This window comes from Lagopus muta, chromosome 7, assembly GCF_023343835.1.
Source record: "Lagopus muta isolate bLagMut1 chromosome 7, bLagMut1 primary, whole genome shotgun sequence".
In the NCBI taxonomy this organism is placed as follows: domain Eukaryota; kingdom Metazoa; phylum Chordata; class Aves; order Galliformes; family Phasianidae; genus Lagopus; species Lagopus muta.
The window spans coordinates 15,527,697-15,550,186 of NC_064439.1; the positions used below are offsets into that span (position 1 = coordinate 15,527,697).

The following is a 22,490-nucleotide window of genomic DNA, read 5'->3' on the forward strand; positions in this document are numbered from 1 at the left end:
TCCAACAATTGATCTCAGCTTTCCATATATCCCACTTTAAATTGTCTTTAGCTATAATTGATACAATAGAACTATATGCTTGTTTATCATTAAAAACAAACAACATTGTGGTTGCTTCTTTATTTGGAAATGTTTATTTCTTTTGACTTTTTTGTTTGTTTGATTTTCTTATATTGTCTTAAGTGATTTCTCCATATTCTTGGTATGATATCACCGAAGTACACAGACTCTGGGAATAATTTAACATAAATTGGCATTAGCATTGGTGTGGAAAGCATTGTAAATTCAAATTCACTTTCTGCCTCCTCACTAATCAGCAAACTAGCATAAAGCATTGGAAAACAGTGTAATATTAGGGTTTTTTTTCTTTTTTAAGTTGCTGAATTAGCTAATCAAATGAATAGCAAATCATGAATTGTTCAGGATTGCAGTTTTCTTATACATCTGTCAGAAGTAAGGTTACAATTGTTACTGTCTATTCTGAGCTGAGGAGAACTTCATATGATAGCTTTGGTGTCAATGTGGTCTTTCTCTTTACTCTCTAGCTGCATCTGGTGTGTTTCTATCCCGTTTCATTAAACGGTATAATTATTTCTTTTTTTAAATGAGAAATGATTTTTTTCCTTGAAATGAGCAAATCTGATACTCATGTTCAAAAATGGCAAAGAATGGTGGCTACAGGAAAGACAGAAAGTTTTCTCTCAAACTTATTAGAGATGCTTAAATTCTAACTCCCATAATCGAATTTTTGCCTTTTGGGTTACATAAGAACAGTAGCACTAATGCCATTATAAAAAATTCTGTTAAAGCTGAAGAAACTTTTGTGTTTCCTAAAATCTGACAGGTATCAAGATTTGAAGAAATATTCCATCCATGTTTTGTATCAATTTGTTTTGTTTGTTACACATGATAATAATTTACATTGGTTTGGTATGCATTTTGCAAGTCTTTTTTGCATGACTAAAACACACACACTTGATACATTCTAGAAGGGTAGTATCAAGACTATCCTCAAGTCTGGGGAAAAAAAGTAATTATGCCTTATTTCAGTACGTATATGCATATATCTGTCTAATGTATCTGTACTATATAGGTAGATATATACACAGTATAAATATACTGATCAGACTGAGTTCATCAGTGTCCTGAATAAAATAAGATTTTCCTCAAGTTTTCTATTTAGAATCATTGTAGAAACATCAGCTGTTTGATTGTTGCTGTAAGGATTATTTCCATCTGGGTTTCATTACTTTCTGTGTAATTTTACTGAGTTGCGTTTCTTCAGAACTGAAGGGCATCAGAAGAAGTTGTAATTTCTTTCGTACTTGCATGAAGTGTTCTTTAAGTAAAAGTATATTTAAATAAGTTACTTAGCAAGACGTATTGTTTATATGACAGTTATGTCAGTAAAATAATTCATTACAATATTCAGCTCACTCTCCGAAGCTGGAAAGTAAAAAAAAAAAAAAAATAGTGAGGTTACAGTGTGTATATATACATATATATATGCTTCAGATGAGAAGTCATTTCAGTAGAATTGGTTTGAAAATCAAGTACTTTTTGTGACCTTAATTAGTCATAGAAACCCCACAGGGATCATCAAGTCCTACCCTGGGCTGCACACAGCACCACCCAAACCTGATGTCTTAGAGCAGTGCCCAAAAGCTCCTTGAACTCTGGCACTCAGGGATCCCTTTCTGCAGGGCTGCCCTCCAGCCTCTCATCCTCCTGTCCATGCGTGTAATCTGGGGCTGCCCCATTCCAGGTGCCAAATCTGGCCCTTGCTCTTGTTGAATTTCAAGTGGTTGGTGACTGCTCTGCCATCCTATTTCTCAAGATCTCTTTGTGAGACGGCTCTGTGCAAGTTACCCTTGAGGGAGTCAACAGCGTCTGCAAAGTCTTTGTCTTCCCGTTAATGATGAGCTAACAGATGCTCAGTTTCTTTGGCAATGTGCTCTGAAATTTTGAAGAAAAAATGGTGTACTAATCCTGAGTATTATTACAAATTTAGTTTGCAAATGGATGGTTTTGTTGTATGGATGATCGATTTCCTGTATCTGTAGGAATTATTTCCTTGAATCAACCATACAGGAGAATGCAGAAACTTGCTTCTTTTTCTTTTTTTTTTTCTTTTTTTTTTTTCTTCTTTTTTTTTCACAAAAGGAGAGAGGAAGAGAGGAAATATGCTTTTAGTAAAAGATATGGTCTGTTTTGTGAATGATTAAGCCTTATCATTGTCTTCATGGGAAGAGGGGTTAGAAATAAAACACTTACATGACCCTACCCCAAAATCTTTCTTTTAAATCCGTAACCTTCATTCAAGAAGAGATGTTTATGAAGGTTGCAGTAAAAGGGGTGGTAGGTGGGCAGTGTGCTCCTAAATGACAGTATATAGATAGAAATGTGTAAAGTGCAAAAGGCATTTAATGAACTGCTGTCAGAAACTTTTCTTGAATCTTTTATAAAATTTTAGGTGCTTTTGTATATACCAGTATATTGTTTTCAAAGAATTGATACAGTTTTATTTTAGTGAATTCAGATGGGTATGTGATTAGTTTATTGTTCCAATTCTGTTGTAATTGTAAATGCATTATGAAGGGCAGTGTGTTAAAACTGAAGGGTTGTTTTAAAATCCACGGGCTTCTGTTTGAAGATTAGTTGTTTCAAAGAATGCCGAGTTTGATGTTCTTGTTTGTTCTCTTTTTCTTAACAAAAATAAAAAAATCTGTTTGAGAACTTGACGTCCTTACCTCACACAAGAGAGTGGCTTCATTCAAATTTGGAATTGTTCTGATGCTCTTTCCTTTAGAAATGGGGTTAAAAGTGTAGAAAAACAATTTTGGAAATACTGTACACGGTAGCCATGTAAGCTGTTTGGCTCTAAAGGGGCAAGAAAATTTATTTTGGAGCAAGTGCAACTTGTTTGGCTTTGGTCTGAACTTCCTCTGCCTTCCTAGGGACACTCTTCCTATAAGCAAAGTCATCAAAACCTTTTCTTATTACTGACTGAAAAAAAAAGTGTGTTTGAATGAAGTCTGTGAAATCTCATATAATGGCAGCTTTATTTTATTGTATAAGAAACAATGAATTCAAAGTGAAAAGTGTTTCTAACAGAAAAATAAACATTTTAAGAAACTCTGCAAGGAATATGTGGGGTTGCAGCCAACATTTAATCTGTTCTGCTTGACGTTGCAAAAATAAAATAACTAATGTATTAGCCTTATTACCATATGCTTGCATATTCATTCAGATCCAAATTTTCCTATTCTTTAGTCCTTTCTCTTTTTCCTTATTTATGATGTGGTGAGGTAAATTTTAAATGAATTAAATATGTATGTATGTATAAAACACTAGCTTTTAAAAAATAAAGGGAAAAAAGGGCAGCACCTCACAAGCTAAGCTATAAAGGGATTAAAGTCGTGAAGGTAATAAATTGCTCTATTTGTAAAAGAAAATGAATAAGGAAATACAAATTTTATCTAATTGCCATTTTAATCTTTAACCTTAGTAGTTTTATTGTTCTTCTTCAGTTACAACAATCAATTGTATGAAAACTAGATGACATACCATTGTTAAGGAAAAAAAGGTGTGCTAATTGTTCATTGGTGGATTGCAAACTGAATGTAAGGCAGCAGCCTGAAAAACAGATGCAGCATGAGAAAGTAGAAGTAAAAATAGAAAGCATAAGAATCTTTCCTTTTTCTTTATTCAAAATTAAGTACAGTCACTAATTAAGTAGAATACAGAATAGGGGAATATAGAAATTCCAGAAGAGAACCATTGAAATGATTACAGGCCTGCAAAGTATGATCCATTAGGGGAGACTGAGTTTGAGTCTAACTTAGAAATGACTGGAGAGGTACCTAAATTTTTTATGTTGAAGAGGTTATTAAATAGCCAAAGCAGCTAATTTGTTCTCCAGTGTACACTCAGAAGTTTGAAAATCAATTTACAGCAAAGTAAAAAGAAGTTAGACATTAGGAAAATGTTCCTAATGGTAAGTGCAGTTAAGATCTTTCAGAGTGGACATTATTAGCAAATGTTAAGTACAAACAATTTTCCTTCAAGTAGCTGGATGAACTTCTGTGACCCCTCAAGGTTCCCTCTTTCCTTGCTTGCTGTTAGAGAACCTTTGATGAGAAAATACTGATACTCGTCAAAGTTGTAAGTCAAGCTGTACATTTAACTACATGAGCGAATTGCACAACAGTCTGCTCATAGGGTATAGGTTTGTATAAATCACCACCTGCCCACATATCTTTTTCTCCTGGGCACTAATTCGGTTTTGCATACTTCAGTGTTTTGTGTTCACGTGCCTTGCATGTTTTGTGCCTAGTACCTATATCCCTGAGAAGGCACCACGGAGGACTGTTGGCAGAATTGGGGTTCATGAACAACACTTACCTGAAGTGTATTGCTGGAAATCTGTAGAACGTACCTTTGATTTCCTGGCTATGGGAAAAGAGAAGGTTAAGTGAGATTGCTGTCCTTCACGTGGCCTCTTTTGTTTTCTGAAATTGTCCTGTTCAGTTTGTGTATGCTTTGCAGGAAGTCACGTCAGTGAAATTTCCATATTAAACATAAAACTCTAAGATTCGTCTGTTCCTTGCTTCCTGATGAATGTGCTTGCTGTTCATCAGCTACCCCAACATGTTCCATGGTACCCAAACAAAAGTACATTATTATTATGGCACATTATTTTCTTAGTAGTTACCAGATCTTGCTTTTAACTACACATTAAGGAGGGAAATGCTACTTTTCCATTTTGCAGATGGAGAATTGACAGACTGTCATTCAGGAATGTGGTGGTGAAGTGGGAAATCAGTTACTCACAATCTTATAATATTGGCTCATGTCCTGGAACTTTTGCTTTATATTTGATGCAATTTAATATCATTACTGGGAATGAAATTTTCTTTACAAACTTAGAGTAGGTAGCTATGATTTATGCATTTTTATTTTGTTTGTCTTTTCTAAAATACATAATGATAAATTCTTAGCAATGTTCTGTGCCTCTTAACTATAATTCAAGTCAATTGGCCTAAGTAGAATTTGATTTAAAAGCTATATGTATTCTGAGAGAGTCAGTTTTTAAGATAATGTGTTGAGTATTTGATGTGAATTTGCATTTGATTTACTGTTTAGTTTTCCTGTACTTCATATGTTCATCATAAGACACAGTTGTTCTTATATTTATGTTCATTAGCATGGCAATGCTGCAATGATAAGTACAATAGGAAGGTTTGGAAAAAGATGAGTAATTTTGCATTCAGCCCATATTTCTGTATTGTGCAAATAGACTTGTAGACACCCACTAAATGATGAAAATAAGGGAAAAAAAAGACTATTCTGACTCCTTTCATCTGGTACATTAGATTTCTGAGTGGAGAAAAGAACAGAATTAAATGATGTTTAATGAAAGCTCTGTATCAAGCAAAACATGCATGCTCTTTCAACAAAGATAAGATGAAATTGTAGTTCTGCAATGTTTTTATAGCTATTTTCATTTGTTTCATGATAGCCCTTCATTTCTTTTTCTTCTAAGTACTTCATTTTACCTTGGCTCACAGTTGTTAGTGAATTTAGACAGTAAACCCCAAAGTTAAGCCAGTGTCATTAGTGATCAAATGAAACCCTAATCCTCATCTTGAAATCTGTGAGAAATCTGACCTCGGGATTATGCATAAATGTGTTCTTTGAGGTCAGTTTGGTTCTGGAATGAGTTCTCTTGCTCCTGTAAATATAGATGCAGGACATGTGAAGCCAAAATGAGCACTAATTGCCTGGCAATTTCTATTCTGCTTTCACCTGCCCTTCTGTACACGTATTATGGCTTTTCAGTGCAAACATGGTTCTCTCTGTAGTCGTATCTCCCTGGTTTGTGGTGCTACTAGTGGAATAAAGACTTTGTCGTAAACCATACCTTAAATTGAAATTTTGGTGAACTGTTAATACAAGAGAATCTTTTGTTATGCATCCATGCAAACAACTAACCAAATGGCACAGAAGTTGTGTGACTTTTATCAGGGTATTTATTTCAGATACTTCTGTTGCTGATATGCTGAGAATTAAGTGACAGAGCAGTTGAGGGAGATGTTCTTCAACTCTTATGGACTTTGTACAACAATATTCTCAGTGCTTGTCTTCTAGATGCATCTTAGTGCTTAGTAGATGTAGCATTCCAGTTCAGATCTGGAGTGCATTTTTTTAATACAATTAGCTACCTTTTCAGCCAGTGCAGCTTTGGTTTGTGTCAGCAAGCATCAGTAATCCACTACAAGAGCTGGATTCCTTTCTGATGAAACTAAACAAGATTAGCTGCTAACAATTGTTTGGCAGACTAGACCTAAGTAGGCTAGTCTGGAATACAACCCCAGAGATGGTGAGTAGCTCCTCAGCGCAGTCATCCTTTTGCATTACACACAGACTGTTGCATGTTTTCACACATGCTCATGATTAGCCAAATTTTGCAGGTATCTAATCTCCATGCTGAGATACCTCATCCAGCAAGATTATCCCTAGATAAGGGAATGTTTATGTAGCTAGGAGCAGGACAGAAACTTCTGGTGATACAGAACTGCTCCCTGTCTTTGCATGATTGTCAGTACAAACTTCCCACAAAATCGTCTTTGCTGTGTACTGTCAGGGTGGTGTCACTGATGTAAAAAAAACAAAAGCTCTTATCCAGCGGTGTTGGCTGGATGTCTGTGAGCTGTTAGTGGCACAGCTGTGCACTTGGAAAAATATGCTCACAAATGTCTGTCAGCTTCTTTGTCTTTTACGTGCTAGTATGGTTCACTGATGTTGATGCTGATGTTTTGGGCATTACAAATATTTGCTTAAATATTTTTACACATATATTCTTGCACCAATTAAATAGTCTAACTTTGTCTCCCATTAAATTTTTGGCACCTTATTCCTCCCTGATCTTGGATTTATGTCGTTCCTGCATTTTGCTTCCTTGTAGTCTCACCCCCACCGACATTCATTGCATACACTTCACAAACAAGGACAACCTGCCGGCTCTAAATCCCACATTGTGCCATGGTGGTGTAACACAGTGTGTGCTTTCTTCAGAAATGTTGTGTTTATTCTCTTAGTTGTTTCCTCATAACGTAAAGATAGATTGAATAATACATATAACAAATAAAAGTCACCTGGAGGGGGAAAAAAAAAAAAAAGTAAGCATTCTTTTCACTTACTCTGTATGTAAAATATAATTCTGGTGCTTACTCAGATATTTTTATATCATTGTATGTGTGCCTCCAAACTAGAGTGCTAATGTGAACGTGAACTTATTGCCTGAAAGGCAGTTACAGCTGACTGAATTGTGTTGGTCACCAAAACTCTGTATTCAGAAAACAGAAAAAAAGGAAATTAGAAGCTTGGGAATTAAAAGTGTAAGAAAGGAAAGAAATACAAAGCTGAATTACCGATGTAGAGAAAGAACGAGTCTGGAGGAGGTTGTAAAGACTGAAGGGCAAAAGTTTTAATGTCTGCATCTTTTAGGATTATTTTTAATTTTTAGACTTCTGTCTCTGTTTTGAAAATTTATTTTGCTTCAGTGTGCAGAACATTTAAAACTCCATTAGTTTTAGCAGTTCTCAGCATTTAGTGTAGCTCGTTGGCACTGAGGAGAAGCTGTTTTTTTTCCAAGCAGGCTTCAAAGAACTCCACTTTCAGTTTTCTTTAAAAATGTTCTGTTCTTATGCATGAAGCAGTAAGTCCAACAAACAGTTAAAGAATATATTTTTTTCAAGTTCAGATAAAGGAGGTGACATGCCTCATGTTGTCTTTTTTGTGTGGAGCCATCCTATGGAGAAATGGTTCATTTAAGTTGGTGCTCCAACTTAAGTTTGCCAGAAACTTAGTAGGTGAAAGCGTTCTGTTGGATTTCTGATAAATCTTAGCTGGTAGGACAGCTAAAGGCTACCCATTCTGGTATGAAATCACTATTTTGTCCTGTGTAAAGCCTTTCAGAAAAGTCCTGCTTACACAATTATATCAGACCTTGCTGAATATTAGTAGAATTATTCTTGTACTAAGGGGATTTCATCCCTGTAGGAGCTGGGCTGTTCCCTATGTTTTGTCAGGCAAATGCTAGGTACCTGGAATGTATCACAGAATCACAGAATTGTAGGGGTTGGAAGGGACCTCCAGAGATCATCGAGTCCAACCCCCCTGCCAAAGCAGGTTCCCTACAGCAGGTCGCACAGGTAGGCATCCAGGCAGGTCTTGAACATCTCCAGAGAAGGAGACTCCACCACCTCCCTGGGCAGCCTGTTCCAGTGCTCCGTCACCTCACTGTAAAGAAGTTCATGCGCATGTTTGTGCGGAACTTCCTATGCTGCAGTTTCCAGCCGTTTCCCCTTGTCCTGTCTCCACTGACCACTGAAAAGAGTCTGGCCTCACCACTCTGCCCCCCACACCTCAGATATTTATAGACCTGGATCAGGTCCCCTCTCAGTCTTCTTTTCTCAAGGCTGAACAGACCCAGTTCACTCAGCCTTTCCTCATAGGGGAGATGCTCCAGGCCCTTCACCATCTTTGTGGCCCTCTGCTGGACTCCTTCCAAGAGATCCCTGTCTTTTTTGTACTGGGGAGCCCAGAACTGGACGCAGAATGTAGGAAATCTGAAGAAGCTAAACTTGTGTGGTAGGATTCTTTGCTCAAGGTGCTTGTTTTTTCTGACTTGGAATATTTTCTGTGGATTTTGAAATGGGGGCACTGCAGAAAACTTATTTCCACTTTACTTTGTTATAGAAATCTTAATTCAATCTGTTTTATGCAAGTAGAATTTCCCTTGCCTACAAATGTGCCAAAGTTGTGTAAATTTGCAAATGATTGTTCCTCCCTTTTGGAATTTTTCTCTGGAGTGAGTAGATTGTCAGTGTTTGCAGAGCCTCCTACATGTACCCAAAGACCCCTACAGTGAAAGGGATAGGTAATCTTAACAAAAAATAATTTAAAAAAACCCAAAACTTCAGCAACTTAGCCATCTGTTCGGTAGAACAGCTTTACATGTTTTATTTACAATACATAACTCTTGCTTTAACAAAGTCATCTGTGAAGAGATTTTCAGGGTTCCAGCAGTACATCTAAATGTCAGAAGAACTTGAAACATATGTATTATGTTTTCTTCTTTTTAAAGCATTACTCAGGCCCTCCCTTGGTTCTGTAGGTTTCCACTAGAGAGATGGCAACAGCATTAAAGTTACTGGACATCCAGAGCAAAATACAGGATAACTTTGGCTTTCGTATTAAATAGAATACTTTTGAATGAAGCTCAAATAGATGTTTGCAAATATGAAATGCTTTATTCTACATAATAAATGCGTTCTCTTCTTCCGTATTGAATCAGCTCGCATATTGCTGTCAAAAGTGTTCCAAGATAGTTGTAATCTGTACTACAGCTGCATTTCGTTCAGTGACATTGGCAGAGGGACACAGTGCTTGCACCACTTCTGTTTTGCTTTTCAACTGAGTTTGCAGGGCTTGAATCGTCTTCATTCTCAGCAATACTGCCACTAAATCTACATATTAAAAATTTAAATTCTAGTTATGTAGGTATTGAATTTTGGAAATACAGTATTAATTGTGGATATATGAGCACAATTTACAAATCTCAAATGTGGAGAAATAATTAGCTGAAAGATAGCTTGTGGAGAAGTTTCCAGAAAGTTTGGTAGTGCGAGTGGCAGGTTTTTGAAGATGATAGTAATTAAATGCAGTTATCCATCACCCTGAAGTCTGGAAAATTCAAAGGCTACAGGTAAGTGTACAAGTTTGCTCTGTTATCCTTGAAAAATAACAGAGGAAAGGCAAGTGCTGCACCCATCTTCAAAACATGACAAAAATACAATGAGTCAGCTCTGATCTGTGGGGAAATTATGGAGCAGGTCATATTGGAATGCATTTCTGGACACCTGGAGAGAAGGAGCTACCTGAAAGCATATTTTTGCCTCACTGAAACTTTTGCTTTGCCTATTGAACTGCACCAGAGTTCCTGTGCTAGTGCATTCAGGAAGCAATTATATGTAAGCACTGCATAAATTATGAGTGCATCGGTTATCCAGAAGTTAGAGGTAGGCGGCATCTGTGGGAGAGCACTAGGAAGTTTTTATGATATAATGTTTATTTCATACTCATCTGAAATGTAATCCCTGCATTGTGCACTGATTGCAGCTTTGTGCATAGAACAGTGTTAAGATTTGCTTATGCAACTCCTTCGTATTACAAAGAAGTGGAAGATATTGCCGCATACAGATCTGATTAAAACACATCCTGTGATTCACTGAACAAACAAGACAAAATAGTGCCCATTAAATCACATCAGAAGTTTTTAGAAAAAATCACCTGTGTTGCAACTTGAACGGAAGTGTGCTGAGCATGCATTGTCTTTTTCCAGAGAACGTGGAAGGTTTCTCAGTGGAATCAGTCATAGTGCCATTCCAGCAAATGAGTAAAACTTCTACTGCAGTGTAGCAAAACTCCATATCCAGAACTGTTCTGTTATTATAGGTAGATTTTCCCACTTCCTTGATTAGCTCTGGTTGTTTGCAGCAGACTTGGTTGGGCAGTTACAATCTGTAACTCCATAATCAATTAAAACCTTCATGATTTTCTTAAATGCTTAGCTGAACTCTGATATCCGCTGTTGGGAAAATAATTTCTTTTTAGCCTTTGCTGGCAATGGAGAGAGCTGTTAATTTATTGAAGTTACGTTGTACCTTCTCTTGTAAACCTAGTCTTTGTTGCATAAATTTACAATTTTATAACATGTTTTACGGGAATGTCCTGGCATCTTTTAAAATTTCACTGATAAAGATGCTTTCAGGTTGTCCAGTGTAAAATTGGAAGTAGCTTCTTTGTTTTGTTTGAGCAGGAAGATAGCAGAGGAGACAGCTTCTAACCTTGAAGTTGATGGAAGCTCAACCTGGAAAAAATCAAGATGTTGATCGAAGCAATCAAGAAAATGATAGATTCGAGTTTGATTTATTATGCCTTCTAGTCGCTTATGTTCACAGTCTAAGAAAATCAAATTTCTGCTAAACTCAGGGAGCTACTGCTCCTTGCTTTGTTTAGTTTGTGTGCTCTGTATACTAGAAATATGAAGTTTTCCAGTACTTATACTTTGTCCAATATGGATTGCTTTTACTTGTCAGAGTAAACAATGTCTACATAAGCTGTGTACAATTCACTCATGTTCTGAAGAAAATGCTGCCTTGCATTTAGTTTCTACTAACTATTCAGAAGAGATCATTTTACGTTTTAAAATATTTTTGCTTCATGCTTCATCTTGGCATTTCAGAACTTCAGTCCTTTAGCAAACCACTTAGAGAAATCATCTTACCCTGGTTATGCAAACAATGAGGGAATCAGCTACAGCTTGGAGCTTGTTATGCCACATTGCATCAACAAGTATCAGATGGTCTGTACTTCAGGGTGACCTTTAGTCCTGTAGGCTAAATGAATGAAAGCAAGCATAGGCTTAGTAAGTGTTATAAAGGCCATCAGCAAACAATATAAACAACAGACATCATTTGCATGGTATGACCTTGCTGTGGGTGTAGTTGTTAGGAGCTCAGATGGAATCCCAGAGAAGGGGCTGGGGAGAGCTGCCAGGCATCACTGGGGGTTCCATACCCCATGGATACAAGGGGCTCCTCAGCAGAGTTCTTAGTCCAGTGTTCCTTGCCAGACCTCATATTCCCTTGCCGAGCACAAACACTGCTGCTTCTGCAACTCCTCCAAGCATCTGGAGGCCATGCCTTCTTCAAAGCAGTGGGACTGAAGTAGTAATCTCAGGTGAGATGGATTCGCATCAGTCCATACTACCATTGTCTTCTGTTTCTTTCATCTAAATTCAGATTAGTACATCTGTGTACCTTGAGGAAAATCATGTAAATGAAATTGGAGGCTTAATATATCACTCTGTGTCGTTCTGAAATAACTTTTAAGAAACCTGTTAGAAGCTTTAAAGTATTTTGGCTTGTTAAAGCTTTCACACTGGAAAAAATCTAAATTTTGAAATGAATGACTTGTGGAGGAGGGAAGAAGTTGTATATTTAAGTGATGGTATATCCTTTCCTCTTTGGAGAGAAGCAAAGCATGCTGCATGACTCCTCATTAAAAACTTTACATGCTCCTAACTGACTTTAACTTGCTGAAGGATTGCCTTTTTCTTTCAGATGTGTTAGAGTTCATATTAGCACTACTTTACCCTTGTTTCTGAATTATTCTAATGACGGCAGCGGCTCCACCAACCTGTCTGTCAAGATGTGGGTGGCAGGCTATTATTTCACTTCATAAATCATAATTTACAGGGCTTTTTATATCCATCTTGGGGATAAACACTTTATGCTTTGTGTTTTCAGCAGCAATATAAAATGTAATTGATACTTAAAGCAATATGTTAGAAATATGGACATAGAAAACAGGGAGAGAAAAATCACAAATGTTTAGTTTTTCTGTGGGTTGGTCTACATACTGAGCATTTTTTCCGTCTGATTTCATATTCTTAGCACTTCAACAGAGGATGATGATGAATTACATGTACATGATTGCTGCCTGTAGGTTACTGTAAGGATGTTTCTCTAGTTACAGGCACTCAGCGGATCAGTAGCTCAACAGGGATGTTTTGTAATGTTTCTTGTGCTACTAAATAAACTGATCATTTTGCACTATTGTCTTCTAGATTCATGAAAAACTGCATTATTACGAAAAACAGAACCCTGTGCCCATACTCCACAGTGCAGCAGCCTTGGCAGATGATGTAAGTGTCCCCTGCTGAGATCACTGGTACCAAGTCTCCCAAAAAACTGTCTGCAAGCAAAGCTCCTCATAGTGCAAACATACGAATGTAATCCTCTGAGCTGAAATCATAAGAAGCTGCAAATGTTTCCAAAGGTGCTGTCATCACTGGGCTTGTTGCTGATATTGCTTTGGTTTTTATTCACTTGCCTGTTATAAAAACACTGCATGTTAGATAGCCTCTTGTTCTGCTGTAGTAACTACGTAATAGAAATTACAGGTTGGAATTCTACCGGGAGGGAAAAAGCTGTCAACTATTAGTGTTTTGAGAAAGTCACAGACAAGAGGAATGCTTTGGAAAAACAAAGACAAATGAGATAGCAGTCCTGCTGACAGAGCATGAAAAATGATAGATAATACTACAGAAATGAAGCATATGAAATGCTTAGGAAGAGGGCTTGTTAAAAAAAAAAAAAAAAAGTTATTTAAGAGAAAGCACAGTAGTGATTTATGGATATTGGAGCTTTCTAAATTACCTTCATAACCAAAAAATAAATGGTAGAAGTGGTCACCATTGATGGAGTAGTTAATTTCCTGTTACTATAATTTTTATTTTAAAGAAAAAAATCCAACCTGCCATTTCTTTCTATTTGGTTAATTCTAGGATTCAGATGAATTGTGCACACACCTGTATAAACTATGACTGAACCTGAGGTAGGCCAGGACAGAGAAATGTTTAATAAACTGTGATTTAGGTGAAATCCAGAAATCTTTGTTGCACCTGATGATCTCTGGTTGTTTTCTTGGAAAAGGGCATAGGTATTAGGATCTTTTTCAAATACAGCATGTTTGAAACATCACGTATTTTATAGATGTTTTAAAATTATAACCATTTTTAATATAATTCATAGCTTTTCAAATTATACAAATTGTTAATGTTGTAAATGTAGAATGATAACATTTTAAAGAAAAAACTAAAGTAAACATTTGAAGGCTCTTGAAAAAGGGATATAATGTAATTTAATCATACTTCAGTAGGAGGAGAGCTATATCCTATAACATACCAAATATAATAATGCATCAGTTTTGACATCAGGCATAAATTAATGATATTTTTTTAACCTTCAAGTAGTTTTGAATAATGTTGATAGTAATTTTGAAAATTACAAACCCAGTTGAAATTCTCTTCATTAAGTTCCTGATGACATATTAATAATCCTTGTTAACATTTGTTTTATGGATCTCCGGGCTAAAATTCTTAATAAGAATCATTTCTTATTTTTGGATGCAAAACATAATTCTTGATATTTTCAGAAATGCTGAGCAACCTCATTCTCTGTTCAGCTCCATTTAAAATATATAGTGTTGGATATCCCCAAGTTGAAGTAGTCTCTCACTCTTCAGTTTGAGAGGTCAGTTTTTCCTTTCCTTGCTCCATGGATGTATTATTATGAACATTTTAAAAATACTGCCACGTATAAATATGCATATGTTGGAACATGAATATCTCTGGACATCATCTGCTGTTTCCAAGCATAGCTTTTTTTTTAGTGATCCTATTGCAGGCACTTTGTTGTCGCTTATGTGTGGTTGAACAGCTGGTTTTATGGGCACCATCCTATGGAACTGGGATGTCCTTTGGCAGCTGAGGTCAGGCCTGCATTTTGCAGGACTTTGTGCATTTTAGTAGCTATCAACAAGCTTTGAGGAGTGGATTTACATATAGTGATTTTTGTACTCCCCAAATGCATGGAGTTTTACGATTGAAGCATTACTCAGTTTTTGGCCCATTCATGTAAGTGTCAGCTTCAGGGACTGAAGTGCACGTCGGTGATGGAACAGCTTATTTCTGTAGGCTTTAAATTACCATTTTCCCCCCTAGTTCTGTAGTTATACAAAGAAGGAAACACTCTTACTATCAAGTACATATTTCCAATTTAAAACATGAATTTGGGATGCTGCTAGTGTAACTAGAAACTGTTTAAGGACTGCATTTTTATTCTTGTGTTTGGTATTAATTTTTGAATCAATTTTAGAGGTAGTGATTGTGACTGGACTTATTTTCTGAAAGTTTTCATGTTCCTTGCTGCCATTCCTTCTCACACTTCACTGTTGGTGACTGTTACAATGAATTTTCCATCACAGATTCTGTTTGCCTCTTATTTTGGAGCAGCAGTGTTTGCAGTTTTCTTGATTTCAAGCAAATAATATAAATGTTGTTGAAACTATAAATGTATTCTTCACGTAATGCTTCTAGGCTGCTAGAAATGCAGAACTGACAAAAGAGGTTTCAGAGCTTCCTCAAGAAACTTCAAACTCTCCAACCCCACAGTGTTCATCTCTCCACTCTCACTCCAAATCTGTATCCCTCCTCTATTTCATATTTCTTTCTCCAAAGTTGTCATGAAGGACTTGGTAAAATGTCCTTCAACAGAGAATCTTAGAAGAGTTCTCTATCAGCTCTTCCTGCAGTCTTTGGCATGTGAGGTGATCCAAAATATTCCATATTCATTGTACTGCTGCTAGCAACAGTAAAAATAAAACAATAAAAATCCAGTCCAAAAGTGCTAGACGCAAGCAAGCAGCTCTGGTGATAGGTGTTTGCAGATGTGGTAACATAGTTCTGCCTTCCTGCTTGTCTGGATATCACGAGGCGTTACATGTGCATTTAGGACTCTTATGGGAGTATTTGGAAAACTCTTATAAATGATGTGAGTGAAAACAAGGTTTTAATTTTTTCATTTCTGAAAAGTATTTTCTAAATTACGATGAGATTCGAACATCTGTTAAAGCAATAACACTCTTGCTGTTATGTACCCACATTTACATTTGCACCCTGAGAGCAAAGAGCTCAGAAGTTTGAACTGCTCATACACATCATCTGAGAGAGGAATACTGAGCGGTCGTTCTTGCTGACTGATGCGTAGTCCTGTTCAATAATACACTAATTAATAGATTTTATTCTGTGATGAGAAGGTGAAGAATGAAAAAAGAGCAAAGGGAAACCTGTGTCATTGAACTGCTGTCATTCCTATCGCAGATTATTGTCGGTTTTGCAGAGCTTGTCCATAGAACATGCAGACTAAATTGCAGTCTGGTTACTTCAGTATTTGGCTTTATGGGCATGAGTGTATTTCATTCTGCCCTTCTGTACAGCAGTTGTTTTCTAATCTTTCTGTAAGGTTACCCGAATGATGTTAAGATTAACATTAATTATATCTGAACATTTTTGTCTATGAATTTTAGGTGTAAGGCTTAAGGAGTGCACATGTGGAATTTTTCTGTCAGTCAGTTCTGTTAGCTTTCTGTTGAAGTTTAAAAAAGTATTCAACCATGTTCCATGTTGTCTATAACTGCTTTTCTAGATTTGTCTATTATATATTATTATGCAAAATGTATTTCAATACAGGCTTATATTGAAAACTTATATAAATTGCAAGTAAGACTTGAAAATTAAGCTAGATGAATAAAATTACTGGCTCCAAATAACCAATTTTTCTTAGAAGTGTTTTTATGATACTGATTTAGTGCAAAGAAAACGAGTGATTATCTGAAATCATTTTGGATTATGAGCCATGTAGCTTCAGAATCTTAAACTAAAGTTCAGTGCTCTGAAATATGTTTTAGTTTTTCCTACTTCTGGAAAAACAGTCGAAGTCTGAAATCCTGTAGTAAAATATGCCTCTTGAGTCCAAATTAGCTGAGAATGTCGTGATAAGAAAAACTAAAAACATGAGCCAAATAGCCATGGGATTAAAAGCTAGACTGCTGCTCTATTGTTCGCCGAACCATAATTTTGTAATATAACCAAACATAAATTACTGACCTTGTTGTTAGGACATAGTCTGTGCATTTCAGGGCCTTGAATTGCTGATGACCTGTTATAAAGTATATTATGTTTAACCTGCTTCACATTTAACAAGCTGCTTCCAGTGTATGTGTAAACATAATAAAAGGTTCAGATTGCTTGCACTGTAGGGGCACTTTGCTTTCTTATCCCACTCCTAAACAGCACAGCTACTGTGGGTTTTTGGAAGCAGTGTGGATTTCACCACCTCATTCAAAACTGTTTTTTATAGACAGTGTCAAAGTTTGATCCAGTCATTTTTACAAGCAGTCCTTTGTCTGCACGCGAAGGACCATTCACTTAAATGAAGTGCTGGGATTTGCCCTCATTGCTATAAATCAGAATGTGATCTGGCTGCACTGTTGCCAGAAATGATTACTTGTGTTAAACTGAGCCGAAAGGCCTGGCTTAAATCTAGTCCGCTGAGGGCCAGAAAGAGTAGCATGGTGATTGATGGTGTTTTTCTTCATGCTGGCTTCTGTTTGAACACACTGGAAAGTAATAACCTTGAACAAGATAGATTCTTGGTTGTCACTGATGCACTGGGTAAAACAATGCCTTTCTAATGGTCTCCGTGTCAATTCAATCTCCCCCACAGCTGGCTGAGGAGCTGCAGAGCAAGCCACTGAACAGCGAGATCAGAGAACTGCTGAAACTGCTGTCCAAACCCAATCTCAAGGTGAGGATGTGTTGCACCTGCAGAGCACTGACTGCATGGGTGTGTGCAGCTGCTTCCTCAGGCTGCATGGATTTAGTCTGCCTTAACAACTACATGCATTTCCAAGAAAGGGACACGACGTTAATAGGAAATACTATTTATGAACGAACACATTTAACATGGCCAATAAATTATGCTGTTACCAATATTTATAAAAGGAAATCAGTGGAAGACCATTGTTTATTTACAACACATATGGCAAAAAGTAGATGCTTACTTTTTTTTCTGTAGATTATTTTTATTGTATAGTCTTCATAAATTTATTTTAAAAGTGCATTTACTGAAAGATCATCAGTCATGCTTTTGGTTTAATTGCACTGTGCATAAATGGTATGACCTGATATTTAGAAAAAGACTCCTGATGGATATTTTCAAAAAATTATAATTTTGAAAACTTCCTGCCAAGTTTTTGGGGTTCACCAAGTGCATCTGTCAGCAGCCTCAGAGCTGTAGAGAGTCACTCAGGTTGAAAGGGATCTGGGGAGGTTGTCTTGTCCATAGTCCATCATTCTGCTCAAAGCAGGTTCAACACTGAGCTCAGAGCAGGTTGCTCTGGGCTCTGTCCCAGCCAGATCTTGGAAATGCCTGGGAACAGACATTCCACAACATATCCGTGCAGCCCGTTCCAGTTCCTAATTATCTTCATAGTAAGAATTGTTTCCTTATATCCAGTCAGAACCTCTTGTGTACTGTTGTTAATGCACACTATTTTTCCACTCTGAAGAACAAAGAAAGAATAACAAGTGACTTAGTGCTCTAGGTGCATTTTGCATTGCTAATTAAATGCAGCAGTTGATAAGTTTAGAGGAAAAACTGTGGTGTGGTAAGGAATACTCTGTGAGACAGTTTCTTCTTTATATTCCCTATAAAACACTGATGTAAAAAACTGACATACCATGACAAATTTAAAGTGTAACACTTTAAAGCGAATATCATTTTTGCCTCCTTTTTAAAGATTTTTGCACAGTTAGTTTTTCTGTAGTTTACAAAGTGACCAGCTGTTTTATCTCTGAAGGATTGAGTAATGGCAGTAGCTTATTACAAGAGAAAAAATTGATGCATCAAACTGCAGAGATCCTCAATGTCACTGTGGATATGTTTTTAGTGATGGCCCATGCAAGCCATGCTTCCAAAGCTTTAGAGGATTGAATCCGAAGACATCTGGTTTACCACTACTGCATTTCTCCCTCTTTCTCTCGCTTTCAGCCTCCTTCCCCTCCCCTAGCTGTCTTCCCCTCTTGCTCTTACATGCTTTCTCTCCTTCACTCAGTGTCTTGCTGTCCCTCTATGTTTCTCTCACTCCCACTGTTAGATTTAAGCTGTTAGATTCTCAGCAGGATTTTAGGAAAAGAGTTGCTGTACCCTCAGTAGGGTCTTAACAAGCTTGAAGATATGCAATAATTTAGCAGATATCTTCCTTGGCTGTAGGAAGAGGAACTGGTGGCTGTAGGGTCCCAAGACCTTTGCATAGTCACACCAGCTCATCCAGGGAAAGGGGCAGCTTTCTCTGCCCTGCATAGCTTGTGTGTGCTAGCAGGAAAAACTGTCAGTATACCTGTTTTCTAGAGATTGTCTTCTCTACCCACCATGTCCTGTCAGACATGACTGGAAGAGATGGTAAATGTCACAGCTGTCTCCATCAAGGAGACAAGGCAAGGGTGCTGCATGCATTTCACAGGCCATTTAGATGCTTTCTCCTCCTTTCTCTTAGACAGAAGGGGAAAAGAATGAAGGAGTTGGGACTCAGTTTTCTGATTATTCTCCTGAAATGCTCTTAGTCTGTTCACTTGAATCAGAGCTAATGTAGTACCTTGCTGAAGATTTTCTCACCCTTCACTGTTAGACTGATGCTTAGAGAAGATTTATTTCCCTTCTATATTCCTAGAACAAAATGATGTCCAGAACAAAACTTTTCCACACATCTGAAATTACTTGGGATAACTGATGCATGTTTTCCAATGATGCTATATAGACTTTATCTGAAAATTTGTATATGGCTTAATTTGGGATTGATTTAAGCCATCTGTGTTTTACTCTGCAGGGGAAACTTTCCTCTCCTGACCTGGCTTATAACCACTGTGCTATCTAGAGCCAGCAGGAGAGCTTCCACTGCCTCCAGCTCTTCTGTAGCACATTCATGGCGCCATGATAGATGGCTAGGATAAATTTCTGCACTACAGCACTGCTTGCAGAGGTTTGGTTGTGTAAAGTCTTTACAGCAACTGTATGATTACATGAATATTTGTACCTTCTCATTTGTGTTACAATATTTTGTTAAATACATTTCTGAGCATTTCCATCCAATACATACATACAGCTTTGATTGTGTGCATAATGTTTTTATTGTTTAATGATTTCAATCCATAGTGAGATACTCTAAGCAAGAAAAATTATATTTATCAGACCTGAGATTTCCAAAATGTCCTGGAATTTGTTAGAAGGTTTTGTTGGGTGAGAAGAAATCAGGTGGGTTTGTTTATGTGTGTGCTACACATTGACATATAGCTATCAACAAGAAGTTCAGTGTTCCTTTATCTTACAGCCTGAATCAAATTGAATGCAGTATTTCATTTTTAAACAATCCAGAACTTAACTCACCGGAATGTATAATCATCTCACTTTCAGAAAACCTAAGTGCAGCAAAACACTTAATTCAGATGATTTGTGTCATAACCCCAAATGTGTAATCAAATCAGTTTTGCATGATGCTGATAAATGTTTACACTTCTGGTGTGCATGTATGCAGGTATAAAAGCTCTTCCCAGTTGTTTGTTGAAAAGCAGCTTAAGAATTTCACTTGTGGAAGCTTGAGTGGTGGCAAATAAGTAGAACTACTTGTATTGAAATTTATATTTGTGTTTCCTATGGCAGTGTGGTATGTGGGGATTACTGGCATTTTAGTTGTGTGTTTTTATTCAGTTGCAATAAAGTAAGTAGCTCAAAGGTAAGAGTGGCAAGTTAACTGTAGGCCAAGTCAATTTGCTGACAGACAGTTCTGGCCCTTAATCTGACTGTGTTATGGCTTCTTTTAATTTATATTTATTTATATTTATTTGACACAGGAGCTGATGCTTACATTCACTGCATGTTAGGTAACCCGTGTGATATTGCAGAAAGCAGCAGTCCTCTATTTTCATTGTAAGCGCTGAGCGGGGGGCAATGAAGGACTGTGTTGCTGTGTGTAGGGTTTGATTCCGTACAAGTTAGGGTAATGTGCTGCATTTAAAGGTGATAATTCCTGGTCTGGCTGGAAGCTGGATACTGCAACCTGCCTCTGGCTTTCTTCTCAGTTCCTGGAATGACTTTTTAAGACGTTCATAGTTTCTGAGGTGTAACCATGAATTAGATTATTTTTCACTCCCCTTCAAGCTTACCTTAGTTATTTTATGAAGGAAACATTTAAGAGATTGTTTGTGTGTTCAGGATTTGTGTTTTACATTTCAGTTTTACTGATGGACAGGACATTACATTGAAGTACTGCTAGTGTTGGAAAGTTCTCGTTTGGGAGCAGGGTGGGAGAGGGGATTGAATTAACAGCAAAATTAAAGTATTTTTGAGAATGAATGGTAGGACTTTGATCCCCTATACTTTTTAGCCAAAGATGAATTTAGAAAGTGAATGTTTTCTGTCTGTCATGTTAGTGCATGTTCTGGACTCCTGTTAAGGGGTGTGTGTTGAGTATTGATGTGCTGTTGAGAAATGCTCCACTAAGTAATATTCAACTGTATGTTTGGGAAACCTCAACTGATCAAAATTCTTCAGATTCCATTTCTCAGTGTAAGTTCTTCATTTTAAATATCAAGGAAATTTCATTGTCATGACTTAGAACTTTGCCTACAGTTCTAACTTGCTACGTAGAGAATGTAAAGGAATATTTTTCCTAACGTATTTCTGTTGTAGATATTGTATCTTTTTTTCAGTATGTGTTTTTCAAGGAAATATGAAAACAGAAATAGCCCTAGAGCTGTATTATGTACCAACAATCTGCTTTGCATTTTAGAATGAAGTAGGAAAAATGGGAGCATCTTTTTCTTTTTCTCCAGAAAATCCTCTACAATTTTTTAAAGATATATTTAAATAGTTTGAACTAGGAAGGTGAATTTGCAGATAAGTTGTAAAAACTGTTCTTTTTGGTACAGTGCCACAGCACAAGAGCATAATTGTTATTATCTTTTTTTAATTGTTGGAAACCTGAAGAACTAAAGCAATCAACTGTAGGAATTAACATTTTAGGTACTTTTTTCTTTAATGCATCTGTAAACTGCATCGGTAAAAAGGGTAAAAATAATGGACCATCTTTTAGTTCATTGAATAATTTCATCTCAGTTATACTCACTTTGACACAGACTGGATATTTCATTTGTATCTCACTTGCTGTTTACTTTCTGTTTGTAACAGCAGTTACTTTCCCAATCATCATGTATTAAAATGAGAAATTTATCATTTGAAGTTAATCCCTGTTATGATAAATTTAGTGCAATTTAAATTAATATGAAGTTATATTTTTTTGCAGTCATCAGTATACTAAGCAGAACAGTAATTATTTTAAAAACCTTTGCCACTGTGCTAAAACTATTCGGAAGGATGTTTATACATCTTATGACCTGAAGGAAATTAAACTTTTTTAACTTCCAAAGAATGCCAGTGGTGGTTCTGTCTATTTTAGCAGAGTTTATCTTCTGTTTATGTGCAGTGAAAGGGTTGCCAACTGCTAGTTAGAAACATGAAGCAGGTACATAAACAAGGGCACAAGGCACAACTGTGAATGACTTCAATGCATCATGGTATAAGGGAATGTAAATTATTTGGAACACTTTGGGAGCTGTACCTGTAGCTATGCAGGGAACAAGCCATGGACATTCTTTCAGTATTTTTCTTGGCTTTGCTTTTATTACTGCAGAATGTATAGAATTTTGGAAGTAATTTGAAGATAAGTTGCAGAGTAAAGGGAAAACCTCTCCTATATGACTGGGAATGTTTTCAGATTAATTTATTCAAGGACAACTTCAATGTGCCATTCAAAGAAATACCAATTCTTTACACTGTGATGCTTTGATTTTTTTTTTTAATTGCCTTGAAATGGCATATACCAGAAATGCATGTGTCAGAAAACTGTACATAGGTTTTATATACATAGATAAATATAAATAAAACTTGCTATTTAAATAAAGT

At 36.7% G+C, this 22,490-nt stretch overlaps 1 protein-coding gene across 10 annotated transcripts in view; it reads left to right on the forward strand.

The window, feature by feature from the left end:
• The window catches only part of MPP7 (MAGUK p55 scaffold protein 7), a 144,987-nt gene that overhangs the window by 69,549 nt on the left and 52,948 nt on the right, over window positions 1-22,490 (forward strand). For all 10 annotated transcript variants that reach the window (XM_048951974.1, XM_048951976.1, XM_048951975.1 and 7 more), the window contains 2 exons: window positions 12,698-12,775; window positions 17,199-17,279. In XM_048951974.1, the coding sequence (XP_048807931.1) occupies window positions 12,698-12,775; window positions 17,199-17,279 (159 nt within the window). The remainder of the gene's footprint in view (window positions 1-12,697; window positions 12,776-17,198; window positions 17,280-22,490) is intronic.